This window comes from Triturus cristatus, chromosome 7 (assembly GCF_964204655.1).
Source record: "Triturus cristatus chromosome 7, aTriCri1.1, whole genome shotgun sequence".
Lineage (NCBI taxonomy): Eukaryota > Metazoa > Chordata > Amphibia > Caudata > Salamandridae > Triturus > Triturus cristatus.
Genome location: NC_140590.1, coordinates 1298597993 through 1298611709, shown reverse-complemented (window position 1 = coordinate 1298611709; position 13717 = coordinate 1298597993). Strand labels below are relative to the sequence as shown.

General features: G+C 45.8%; 1 protein-coding gene across 1 annotated transcript in view; it reads left to right on the top strand.

Annotated features, from left to right (window-relative positions):
- Positions 1 to 13717, top strand: part of LOC146811937 (phosphatidylinositol transfer protein beta isoform-like) — a 376865-nt gene that overhangs the window by 296627 nt on the left and 66521 nt on the right. Inside the window, exons 7-9 of the mRNA XM_085618905.1 lie at positions 6142 to 6225; positions 7279 to 7356; positions 11164 to 11274. Coding sequence (XP_085475031.1) covers positions 6142 to 6225; positions 7279 to 7356; positions 11164 to 11274 — 273 coding nt within the window. The remainder of the gene's footprint in view (positions 1 to 6141; positions 6226 to 7278; positions 7357 to 11163; positions 11275 to 13717) is intronic.

Here is a 13717-nt window from a genome sequence, read left to right as displayed (position 1 = left end):
ATGTTACCAGAAGGCCAACAAAACTCTTGTTAGTGAGCATAGGGCGCACTCTACCAGAGGGAAAGCAGCTACTGCGGCCTTGCTTCGTAATATACCCATTTCTGAGATTTTTAAAGCTGCTTCCTGGAAGTCAGTTCATACATTTACAAAACACTACTGCCTGGACTCTAATGTTAAGGCAGATCCTCAAGTTGGATAGGCTTCCCTTAGGAACCCGTTTACTTAAAACTGGCAGGTTAAGAGTAAAGACTGTAATAATCACAGCAGTTATCTTTCCAGCTGATTGGAAAGAGGTTTCAATTCTACCTTTGCTGAAAAAACATGTAAAAACCTCGCTGGATCCCAGGTAGGAGAAAATTTCCGTTCAATCTCAGTTACCTTTTTCAGCTAAGGTACTTCAAGAACATCTCAATGCTAGTCTATCTAGTTACCTGGAAGAGAATAATTTTCTGTATAACTCACAGTATGGTTTCAGACCAGGCTACAGCACTGAGAAAGCTATGATAGCTGTATCAAAAGAGATCAGAGCCATTAAAGATAATGGTGGGAGAGCGGTGGTGGTCCTTTTGGACCTCTCCACCGCTCACACTAATCTGTTACAACGCCTGACTGAAATCGGAATTACTGGCTCTGCACATGACCTGATCTCTTTTGAGAGATAGGGAGCAGACGGCATGTGGGGAGTTCAACTCGAAATCATTCTTTCTTCCCTGTGGGGTTCCTCAGGGGTCATCGCTTAACCCCACGCTTTTCAACATTTATGTAGCGCTGTTGGCTCAGTTGATCCATTCTCAACTGTTTTGCCACAGTAGCCTACGCTAATGGTACCCCGATTGTTGTATCAATCCCAAGTAATGTGAGGAGGTAGCAGATAGATTAAATAAAAGAAATAAGAAGGACATTCTTAACTGGATGACTGTAGGTAGGAAGCTGGCTCTGTATATACTGTACCAAAGTAAGATACAGTGTGTACAAAGTCCAATAGATCCCCAGAGGTATAGCAAAGGGTAAAGTTTATAATACCTTAATCTCAAGTTAGTGGTAGCTGGGCTGAGCAATTAGGTTTATTAGAGGGTAGTGTTAAGCATTTGTTGTACACACTCAGGCAAGAAATGTCACACACTCAAAGACTGAATCCAGACCAATTGTTTGTATAAAAAAGTTGTTAATTTGTTATTTTTATCACTAGATCCAAGATTTACTTTGTAGCAGGTGAGTGATACTTTCAAAACAGTAATACTTTTCAAAATACGTTGGGTACTGGTTTTGTAAGACCATACAAGTTTTTTGCAGTATAGGAAGTACTTTGTAAACTCTTTGTAACACTTGTAATTACTTTCTAGTTACTTTGCAGTTACTTTTCTGACTTAGTGCAAAACAAGTAACACAGTTTAGGCACTGCAGTACATTAGTAAGCAGAGCAACTCAATTGTAGACACAAAGTTACTTTTGTGCAATGCAAGGCAGAGTCAACACTTGGAACATTTTTCAGAGAAAGGCCACACCATACAAGCCTATGGGAAAAATCAAGTTAGCATTTGCAGGTAAGTAAAACGACTTTTGGTGTGGTCCTTTTTAGGGGTAGAACCAAGGTTCTCTAAAGTTCAATTCTGCATTTAAGGTGCACTACCAGCGGCACTAGGGTGGCCAGGTGCAGGAGTGCCAATGCTAGTCAATGGGGACTAGGGGCACATCGGTTGGAGGCTGCTCATGGGCAGGTAAAGCGGCCATGGAGGGTGATCTTCAGGAGTTGAGGTAAGTAAAGGGGGTGTGGGGGGGGGGCAAGGCAGCACCAAAACACACCACCAGCGGCACCGGGCCAGCCAGGTGCGGGGTGCTCACATAGCGTTGGGCGGCCAATGTTACCCCATGGAGATAGTCGGTTTCAGGCTGCAGGCTCAGAACAGCATGTCTCTTCGATGCAAACACAAGGAGATGATGGACGCAGCGCTGAAACCTTTCAGATACTCCCCTCCAGGCACAGATCTGGGTTGAAACCATCATCGTTCTTTAGCTCACTTTGCCACCCCAGTTCAGACCCAGCCATGTGAAAATCAGTCTTGACCCTGTGCCTCATGGGAACAGTCAAGCCCAAACTACCAAGCCTGGTCTTGCCTGGACCGGAAACTATGGATGGAACCAACAGCTAGGGAGGACGTTGAGATGCGTCAATCACTAGGGGTGTCATTGGACGTCTGGTTTCTCCTTACCAGGCAAGTCGTGGTTTATGGGGTAGTCGTGAAGAGGCTGCAGGCGTCAACACTTGACGTTGGAGGTGACACCTGTTGATGGTTTGAACGTCAGGACCACCGGGGAACCACTTCAGGACCGGTGGGCCCGCTGGACATGGGTTGTGGATGGCAGGTGCAGAGGTAAGTCCTGGAGCAGGGTTTCGCAGGGTCTTGATCTTCTTTTGTGGGCAGGGCCTCTGGAGTCTTGAGTCTTTATTCAAGCAGGAGAATCAGACCTTGCCGAGTCTGGCGGTTGCTGATCATTTTTAGAGCTGTCGTATTCTTCGCAAGGGGATCAGAGCTGCAGGCAAGCCGGCAGGGCTTTGGCCAAGTCAGTTAGGCCTGAAATCTTCACTGCTTCAACATCTTCGGGTTCTAGTTTTCGTATGTTGTCAGTTCTGCTGTGCTGGGCTCTCTTAAATACTGTATTTGGGGGCGTTACTGGGGTAGCAAGGTAGTTGCCAATGTGCTACAGACCTTAGGGTGACTACAGACCTTAGGGTGACTACACCCTTAGTGTGCTCACCCCACGTTTTGGGAGTGGGAATAATCCCTGACCCTGATTGAAGGGTGCCTACCATCTGCAAGATGGCAGGCACTGAAGAGTGTGATTCACCTCGGCTCTCCCACCTAAGGGGTGGGGTTGGCAAAGGTGGGCACACACTCCTGGGCTGTACTGATTTTCCTGCCGAAAAAGAGGGTGAGGCAGGAAGGGTACCTGCTCCTGATAGCAGGAGAGAATGGGGTTTGTGTTGCAAAGGTAGCAAGGCCTTTGACACTCCCCTGCCACAGATGGCTCTTCCTGGCCTAGAGGAGGTGTGAACACCTCTGCCCAGGAAAGACTTTGTTTCTGGGGGACACAGGGAGTGAAGGCTCCCCCCCACAGGGGTCCAGAAGCCTGTATCGTGGTGGCAGGCTGGTGTTCACCAGTAAGGAACCTACTATTGGTTGGTGTCGTTCAGGGGTCCCATCTAGAAGGAAGAGGAGTTAGCCTAACGGCTAGGGCGCTCGACCTCGGACTTGGGAAACTGGGTTCGAGTCTCGGTAACGACACTGAACATCCTGTGATTCTGGGCAAATCACTTAATCTCCCTGTGCCTAACAAAAAATGAATGTGTGTCCTCATGTAACGTAACTGGTGCTATGTAAAGCGCTCTGATGTCTGATTGGATTCGGGTCAATTTCGCGCTATATAAAACTCTGAAAAAAACAACAACAAAAACAGACCCCTGAGTGAATAGGATAACACATCTGACACTCGAATCAGTGCAGGTTTATTATTCTAAGATGTTGGATACCAAACATCCCAGGATTCAGTAAAGCCATTATGGTGCTAGTAAACTCATAATTACTGGTTTCTAGACTGGCCTTAGATATTATAGGGGCCTGTCTGCTGATGCAGAAAGTTCCTCCCATGAGGTATAGTGCACCATGACTTAAGGGTGACTTACCTGGGCCTCAAGCAGTGCTGGGCAGGCATGGCACACAGGGATGTGTGCCATGTCGACTCTTCACTCTTAGCTGCACCTCAACACACAGGCCTCAATGGCAGTGGTGTATGTTTGTGGCAAGAGGTCCCTGAGGGTGGCATAATACATGCTGTAGCCCTTGGAGGCCTTTTCCTGGCTACCATGCCTTGGGTACCATAGGTTCCCATACAAATAACTTACAGGTAGGCCAGAGTTGTGCTAATTGTGGAAACAACGGTACAGGTTAGGGAAAGAACACAGGCCCTGGGATCCTGATTTGCAGGGACCTAGGGCACACTCAGTCAAAGTGCATCAGGTATCTGGCAAAAAGTTTGGGTGTACCCATGCAAAAAGTGCTCTTTCATACTATAACTGTCAATTGTCCAATTTTGGGAAGTTACATTCAGACAAAATGGACGTTCTTATCGTTGGAAAGGAGTGCACCTTGTGGAATCACTCATGGTGGCTACTGCCCCCCCCCCCCCTCCCCCCCTTCCCGAGTCATTCTTCAAGGTAAGAAACCTTGGTGTCATTTTAGATGCTAACCTTTCCTTTGGGGAGCAGATCAATACATTCACATCATCTTGCTTCCTACTGCTTAGGTCTTTGGGGAAGATGTTGCCCTTCATTCCTTTTCAGCATAAAAAAATCAGTAGTCAAGTGTCCACTACCTAAAGGAAACTATGAAGCCCAAAAGGACAGGATCTTTCTAGTTAACACTAACCAGGCACAACCGAGGTGCAAGGGATGTGACTAATGGAACTCTGTTAAAGGTGGGATGTTTGAAAGAAAAAAAACACAATTAAATAGGAATGTGACAACCAAAATTTAGATAGACTCCTTTTGGGTCAACAGGAGGTTGTGTGTGACCCAAATTAGGGGCCTGCAAATCTTGCTGAACATTTATTTGAAAAGGAAAATGTGCATAAGGATACAAATAACATTTGTACTCTAAGCTTGCTCCATTTTTTCCCTCATTTTACAGGTGGATGCAAAAATTAGGAAATGTCATGGCAAATGTCTGCAGCTTTTTTACATGCATTATTAACATCTTTTAAAAATGGTTTTGCACATGGTTACCTCAAGGAAAGTTTGTTACTTGGCACAATTTGGTCTTGGTTGTAAATAGGCAAAACAGATGGAAATACTATGTTCGAGGCATGTGAGCTGTAGATCACATGCTTTGCAAAGGATCGCCCTCTAGTGTTAGTCCGGATGTTTGCAAAAAAAATTTCTGGAAGAAGTTTTCCCTTCTCAGCGCGTGCCACATTCACACTCGACAGAATTGTTTACGTTCGGGTTCCCTTTTCATCGCAGATAGTTATTCATAACGAAAATTTCGATCGGAGAGCTCGTAGGAGGCCGGATCCTTCTCGGCGCGTATCACATTTACACTCGATGGAATTGTTTACGTTCGGGTTCCCTTTTCATTGCAGATCGTTATTCTTAAAGAAAGTTTAGACCGGAGAGTTCATGGTAGTCCGTCGGGCCTAGCCCCTGGTTCGACTCGCAGTCGATTGAACAAACTCGTTTCAAGTTCTGTCCTCTGTGCCACGTGAAATACTCGCGCACGACTCACACGAGGTGTGCGATTTGTGTTTGTCACCCGACCACAGAGAAGAGCACTGCGATGCGTGCCGAGCTTTCCGCTCAAAAAGACTTCGCGATGAAACAAAGGGACACTGGGGCATACAGTTGCTTTGAATGATCAACCAGCTTCCCAGTCATCCAGCCACTGTTGGTAACTTTCACAAAGTTCTTTGTCAGCATTCTGCACACCTTTATTATGTGTTATGCACAATTAATATAAATTCAAACTGAATATAAATCATGGCTTTGGCTGACCTTTAATATGCTATATGGGCTTTATCCTTAAAATGAGTTTTATTTGAAGTGAGAAAGACTTATTCGTAGTTTTGCGACCAGTTGAATGATCCCTCAGTCAAATCCTCAAAATCTCAGGAAAGGCAGCACAGCATCAGACATTTACAGATTCGTACTGAATCTGGATTCACACATTTTACTTTCATGTGTTACATGCCAAGTGCTTTTGGAAAGTGGTAGTACAGACTTCTCCTTTTTGGTACCTCACCATTTAATCAGTGGCCTACAAAAATGACAGCAAGTTATTTTTGTTCTATTATTCCGCTAAACACTCCTTTAGGTGTTGTTTCCGAGTGTTCTATTTCCTCTCTTCACACACTTCCGGTCAATTTTCCTTTTCACATGCCTTTCACCCCTTTCTTTCTACATTCTCTCGTCTACCCCGCCTTTCTTCTCTGCCCATTCCCTCTGTGACTGCCCTCTTCCTCCCTTTTCTTACCTTTCTCTCTCCTCAACTTATTTCCTTGCTTCCCCTGTTCACCCTTAGGTGCACTTCTTTAACATTCCTCTCCTGTACCCATTTCTTTTATTACTCTTTCTTTCCTCTTCCCGATCAGGTCCATGGATTAGATGCAGTGACGTGGAAGGACGTAGACATCATCCCCATCGACATTGCTGATCGCACTCAGGTGTCGGAAGACGTAAGTCCTCTGATAGTCTGTTTTTGGTTTTGTCTGACAAGCTGCTTTCTGGGGGCATTGTCTAAACAGATCTGGTGTGGGGCACATTGTTAATGTGTGCTGATGGGTAGATGTGAAAAGTATTTTTCATGCCACAGTTGTCATCCTCTCTCTACTGCACGAGTTGGCAACCTCGCCCAAGGCCCGTGGGCTGATTGACCTATCAGTGGCATTGTGATTAAACAAGGGGCTCTCCATACTCCTCTGGATTTATGAAAAAATGTATTTAGAAATAGACTGTAGAAAATTAGAGCTGTTGTGTATTTTATTTAATTGAACAAGCAGCACTCCCTGTGCAGCTCTCTCTCCCTCCACAATATCAAACATCTCATTGTGCTCTACAAACTTCAGTACCATTCAACCCACTAGCGGAGGTTTGCCTTAATCTCAGCCTTTTTACCCTCTAGCTTTCCTCACTGTCCTTCACCACCTTCTTGGCTATAAGTGCTGTAAAAGTTTCCATCCTTGTTGATGTAGGGACCCTGGCCATTTTCCTTTGGGTTCACATGCCAGCTATCCTCTTTGAAGTAGTCCTCATCCACACCTGCAGAGGATTACTTTGAGTCAGTCATTCTTTGTACCTCAAAGCCCCTCTCTATTACCTCCAGGTTTGTTCTCCTCTCCTTGGCGCTGCTGCTCAACTCCACCATACCTTTAAAGACTTTCTCCAAGGACTCTTATCTTATGTATAAACTCCGATTCAGTGAAAAGGTCTGGATTGTTCATAGAAGGTACATTTGGATACATTTCAGTGTGTGATTTGTGAAATCTCTGGAATCATGCTATGGTAGTTCGAATGGCATTGTCTTTGAGTCCTGCTCTTTTCTTTGTTGGTGTGCAATAATATCAGGTGGGTCGGATATCACGCCCTCTGTCTGAGGAAGTGCTGAGCTGGTGCTAGCATTGTGTGCCTTAGTTCATGGCTGGTGCTTCATAATGGGTTTGGAGGGGGTCATTGTCTTAAAATATCTCTTCTACCAGTACTTATATTTTAATTTTGTTATCCCACTGCAGGACTACAAGGCTGATGAGGACCCTGCCATCTTCACCTCAGCAAAGACTGGTCGTGGGCCACTCTGTCCAGATTGGAAGGTATCTTAGCTCTGTGTATTATTCCCCAATCTGCTAGTTGTCAAACTATTGAGATGGAAAATTACCCTGCAATGTCAAGGCCATGCACCCCTGCCCTGATTGCCCCAGCCGCACGGATATAAGAATCCATAGTACTAATTCCTAGTCATGGGTGAACATGTTCCATGCGTGTGCACGATGACCTAGGCCTCTCTCATGGTAATGTGGTCTTGTTAGACCGGGAGGGGACCACCAAGCTCTACCCAAATAGTGGTAGAGAAGTACTGCCCTTGCAAGGAGTTAAGTGACACATGCATAGTAGTGGCAGTATACCTATTTTGTTTTAGTAAAAAAAATCAGTAGTGTGATCGGGCTTTTTAACCTGTGTCACTGGAGTGGTGCCTTCTAAGCCATTTGTTTAAAATTCCGCTGCTTCATACTTAACTCACTCTTGGCTTACTTTGTGACTGCGTGTAGTGCCAAAAACAAAAAGTACAAATGATGGATGAAATGCGTAACAATGCAAACTTTCCCCCCCAGTCACAAAATCTAGGTTTAGTTAATCGTTTTTAGCCATATACAAATCAGTCTCGACACTCCTACTCATGGAAACAATCCATCCCGAACTGCCAAGCATCCGTTGGCCGATGGGGGTGATCACCCGAAACCGGTCCCGAGATGCTTGTTTCCTGTCCATGGAGGACATGGCCAAGCAGACTGAACTGTTCCCATAGGGAGCAGGGTCAAGACTGATTTGCATATGGCTAGGTCCAAACTGGGGTGACGTGGCGAGCAAAATAATGATGGATTAAACCCAGATCTGTGACTGGGGGCGAGTGTTTGAAATGTTTCAACACTCCGTCCATTTATTTTTATTTTGTGATGTTGCTGTGTATAGGGCCAGCCAGCACTGTGTGCATGCTGGGATATACGTGTGTCTTTGAATGGTACTTAACATTGAAGCCCGTGGGTTCTATTTAGTAATCCCTGGGACTGGAAAGGCCAGTTGAAAGTGAGGACTGCAACCCTGAGAAAGGAAAAGTGAATTGCTGAGATTCCTGAGGCTGGGGTGCGAATATACACACTGGTTGAAGGGGAGCAGAATATCCTCCTGTGCTCATCAAAGGTGACTTTGATTCCAGGAGGTTAATAGTTAGTGGGGCCTCGGCTCTTTGTGTTCTTTTTAAAAATGGTTTTATTAGAGTTTTCTACTGTTAACACAACAAACAAATAAGCATACCTAAGATACCATAGGTACATGTGAGCAAGTGCACAGTTGGTCGTATCATACATTAATGGCCTTAAACATGCAATAGACGGGCAACAGGCAGATGATAAGCTAGTACAAGATTTGTCACTCAGTACTCGGCTGTGTGTGTCTAGGCTGCCTTTGCGGCCCCCAGGTCAATTCCATAGTGGCTCAGCCAGGGACCCCATATCTTAATAAATTCCTTCCTCAGGCACCCTCTGACCTTGAACGTAACTTTCTCAGCTGATATAAAGAGGTCCATCCCAGACATCCAGTCTCGGAGCGTGAGGGGACCAGGCGCACCCCTGTGTTTGGCTACATCTTGCTTGGCCACTACTAGGCCGAGGTTGCTAAACAGGAGCTTTGCTCTGAGGAGATCTACGCTCATGGGGATACCCAACAATATGTATTTAGGGTTCATCGGTATTGTTTCTTCCAATACCTTGTTTGGTTCTTCTACAATGTCGGTTCAGTATCTTTGAATGTTAGGGCATTCCCATAGTGTATGTCTGAACGACCACTCTCTCTGGCTCTCAGTGAAGGCAACTAGCAATATCAGCTCTGCCAAAGCTATGGAGCCGGGCCCTATTCTAATACACCCTATATAGGGCTTTCAGTTGGATCGGTAGAAGTCTTAATTTCATTTCGACTTCGATGGAGTGCATTAGGGCTGCATCCCAGTCAAGGTTGTCAAACTCTCCCACCTCATTTTCTCAGCGCGTTCTTAGTTTCATTAAGGAGATGGCCATCCTGGGCTCATTGTTAAGTGAGACGGTAGGTCTGATAAAGTTAGCACTGTAGGACCAGGGAATCATGATAGAGTGAAATGAAACTTTGTGAGCCATTTTTCCAGGAAGGGCGTCAGCCAGGTGTGAATCACTGTTACTCACTTTGATTGTCTTATGGGTCAATTAAAATTGAAGCCACTCCTGGTGTGGCACTCCGTCGCCATTATAAAGGACAGAGGAGAGGGTACCTAAAAGAAGACGACACCCACAACTAGAATATGAACGGACCATACACTAAATAACATAATTGTCTGGATTTGGACCATAAAGGTTCAGGCCTGATTCTCACAATTTGTTCAGCAGTGCTTTCCAACAGGCAGAACGTTCATCAAGACTTCTAGCTGCAGGAACCAGGACTAGGAATCAAGGTTTGCAAGCCTCCCTTCTGGGGGAGAGGCTATCAACTGGAATGTCAAGAACACTTGCCATGAGCGTGGATAACCAACTTTCTGCCTGCTGAAACCAGCTGACTGACGTAGAAGAGACCACCTGGAGGGGGGCAAGGCTCAGCTGGGATTCTGCCAAGTGTATCTCTATGAGCGAAGTGTGAGATGCCAAGTCAGGTAATGACTACTGTGAGATAGCAGGTCGCCCTCCCTTTCTTTCAAAGTCGGATATCTTGTGTGACAGGGGGGGCCACCGTAAAACTAGGGCCATCGTCCTTGTGCAAGTGAAGTAGATGACCCCATCTCTCACCTTGAGTGCAGGACTGTCCCCATGGAACATTGTTTCAAGGCTGCTGTGTAGAATACTTGCTGATTTACGTAAGGAGCTGCTGAGAGGATGTCCAACACCAATACGGGCCTCCTGAAGACTGAGGAGGCACAACGCATCATCGGGGAAAGACCATGAGAGATTGCGGACCCTCCGCATCAGGAGACCAGATCCTACCAAGATGCAACCCAGTCCTCCTGAACTTGCCAGCTGCCATTGGATTGGGTAACGCGATAGTCAGCCCTGCCTTGGACTTGCACTTACTAAACTCCTAGTGATGCTAAAATTGACTCAACCTCAAATGTAACACTTTGTCGCATGGGGACTTGCATGTGCCACATCTGAAAACCGCCCCCGCTATTGAATGGGTAATAACCAGCCCCACTAGAAGGGATATTGCCCAGGCAGACGTTAATGCGCTGACCTTAAGAGACTGTGGATATTGTTTAATGTGTTGTCTCTATGCGTTTGTATGAAACAGTCAGTTTATTGCTGTTGCTTTTTGTACAGTGAGTCTTGTGCCTGTACATGTCTCACACCTAACTCCACCTCGAAGAGCCTTGGACTGCTCGACCCACGCCACCACAGAGCCAAATGCCCTGTTGCTCAGGACCCTTAGTAGGTCAGGCCTCATGGACATCAGGATTAACAGGCCTCAACCCCCACAGTTTGGTCCTCTAACCCCTGCTTTTCCTGTAAAAGTGGTTTTGATACAGACCCCCTAGAGCTAAGCTATTTGTAGTAATTTTTTGTAAAGTATTCCGCAGCACATTGACGGAAAGTGTAATATCCAGTTACAGTATACCATTGGTTGTTCTGGATGAAACGGCAACTGATTTTGCAGTGATAGCCAGCAGCCATTCAATCTGGCATTCGCAAACATTCTGATGAGAACCTGCCTTCTTTTCTTTGTCCATGCGATGACACTGCAGCATCTGCAGTTTGATAGTTTACTGAATGAGGCTTGTTCTGCAGGCGAAGACCCCCTCAACGCCACCCCAAACTCCACTGTCTGCCTTGTACCCCCAACCAGCCAAATTTGCTGCTGTAATGTTTCTTATTCACTTCCTCCAACAGAAGGAGCTTGCAAACAACCCAGACTGCCCTCATATGTGTGCCTACAAGCTAGTGACAGTGAAGTTCCGGTGGTGGGGCCTGCAAGGACGTGTGGAAAAGTTTATCCACAAGGTATGTTCCCATAAAACTGTGTTGAACACAGCACCCTTCCCTCATACCCTGTACTGATTGTGATTGTACTCTTTCAGACTCCCTTCCATAAACTGTTTGCTCTTTCCCTCTGTGCTAGCTCATTTCTGTCCCTTTTTGGTAATACATGCTCTACGTTGCTCTCTCTCATACTTTCATTTAAAACTTGGGAGCCTCCACCCTCCATTGCAAGTCTTCTCCAAAATCCCACCAAATAACTATGTTCATCTGGCCACCCATCTCTTCTTGCAATGTTTAACGTTACATGCTACTAGAGCTCGCTTACTGTCTATTCCTGACACGATTAGTGCTGCCTAGGCAGTCCAATTGATTTATGAAACCAAAAAAGCCCCAGTGCAGAAAAAAGCTTGTCCGAGTAGTTTATGCATCACAGGAGACCAATATCTAAATAGTCAAATGCAAGTGCACACTTCGGTTAGCCTGTTGAGATATCCATATTCACTTGGAAAGGTGCCCAGCTTTTGAGCAAGTGAGCTTTACAAACAAATGTAACTATAAATAAAAGCGCAATCTAAATGAGAAACATAGAAGAGTATAATTTTTGCAGGTATCAAGCCTGGGAATGTAATGTTCGAGGCATGTGAGCTGTAGATCACATGCTATTCATAGATCGCAATTTGATGTTGGGCCCGGGCGTTTGCACTTTGTTTTTGTTCGAAGAAGTCTTTTCAGTCACGAGGTAGGTGACTCTTCCTTTCGATGATAGTGCGCATGGGCATCGACTCCATTGTCAGATTGTTTTTTTCTGTTATCGGGTTTGGACGTGAATTGCTGCGCTCCGGTTCAACACTGTTCTCGGGTTCCCCTTGGTGCGCAATCCACAACCCTTGATGGCATTGTTTCTCGATTGCGTATTCCTGCCTTCGCATATCGTATCTATTTCTCAACTTCAATCGGAAAACCGTGTACGAGGCCCTTGGGCCTAGCTGCGACGACTGAACTCGCAGTAGATGGAACGGACTCCATTCCAATTCTGCCACTTCAAGTACCCCCGCACCAATCTTCAAGACGTGTGCAATTTGTGTTTATCGCCTGAACACAACAAAGACTACTGTGAAGTCTGCTGATCCGATCGAAAGAAGCTCCGTGACCGTCTGGCTCGACGTCACGAGATGTATCAACATAAAGACTACAAGGACTCTGCTCCAGACCTGTACGGAGAATATTATTGACTAAGAGATCCTCGAAGCACAAGGAGCCAAGGCAGAGGAGGAAGAACAAATTTACGTGTCTGAGGAAGACTCCAACATCGAGGAAGACATCACACCCGGTCAGCGTACCGTGAGTAAAGACACTCCTTTGCCCCAAAAAGTACCCTTTAAAAAGGCTCCGGTCCCTCCTCCGCCTTAAGGCCAAGGTCGGCACCGAGATAGTTTCCAACTCCCCGCCTTCGGGCTCGGCATCAAAACAACTAGTTAAGCCTTCCGCCTAGGGACCGAGTCGACCGGCACCGAAAGATGAGCCAATCGATCCCTCCAAAACTTCGGCACTGAAACACACTTTGGATTCGAAATCAATGGAGCCGAAATCCTCTGAACCAAAATCCTCGGCTCCGAAAACATCTGCATCAAAATCTTTGACGCCGAAAATTATGGCCCCAAAGGAAAAGACTGTTCCTCCTCCATCCAAGGAGCCTAGTTTGGATGTTCCGCCTACTAACACGGACTCCAAACAAAAGGAACTGGTTATTAACCGAAAACAGGACACCTTTATGCAAAGCTGCCAGGGAAAAAAAACAGAATTTGAGGAATCTTACCATATCCCTCTAAAGAAAAAAGAATATCGGGCTAATACTTCTCCTCCACCTCTCTAACCTTCCTCACCACCTTCACCTATTGACCCTAACCTTCTTAGAACACCCACAAATTTGTCGCAGCCACATTCTACAGATCAGCAGGATGATGGGGATGGGAATCTAGATGATGACGCACACAGGGATTTACCACAAGATAATGCTTCAGACCACTGGGTAGATTTAACACGGATCCTAACAACGACAACGATCCAGATCTATACCCATCTAGACCTTCTCCTCCAGAAGTTAATGTGGGGTTTACAGAATTGCTTAATTGAGCTGGACAGTATCATGGGGTGCAACTCCATAAGGTGCCTCTTGAGGAAGATTTCCTATTTGAGACACTAAGTGCATCACAAAAAACTACACATACACTGCCTATGCTCAAGGGTATGTAAAAACATGCATATGAGGTGTTCAAGGATCCAGTGCGAGCTAGGATACTCACACCTAGAGTGGACAAAAAATACTAGCCGGCTCCTACAGACCCAATTTTTATCAGAGGTCCGCCTCCCGATAAGTAATCTAAATTAATAGATGCCTCAGGCAAGAGAGTAGCAGCACAAGCAGCCAATCATTGGCACATAGCTAACACACAAGCACCCTTGG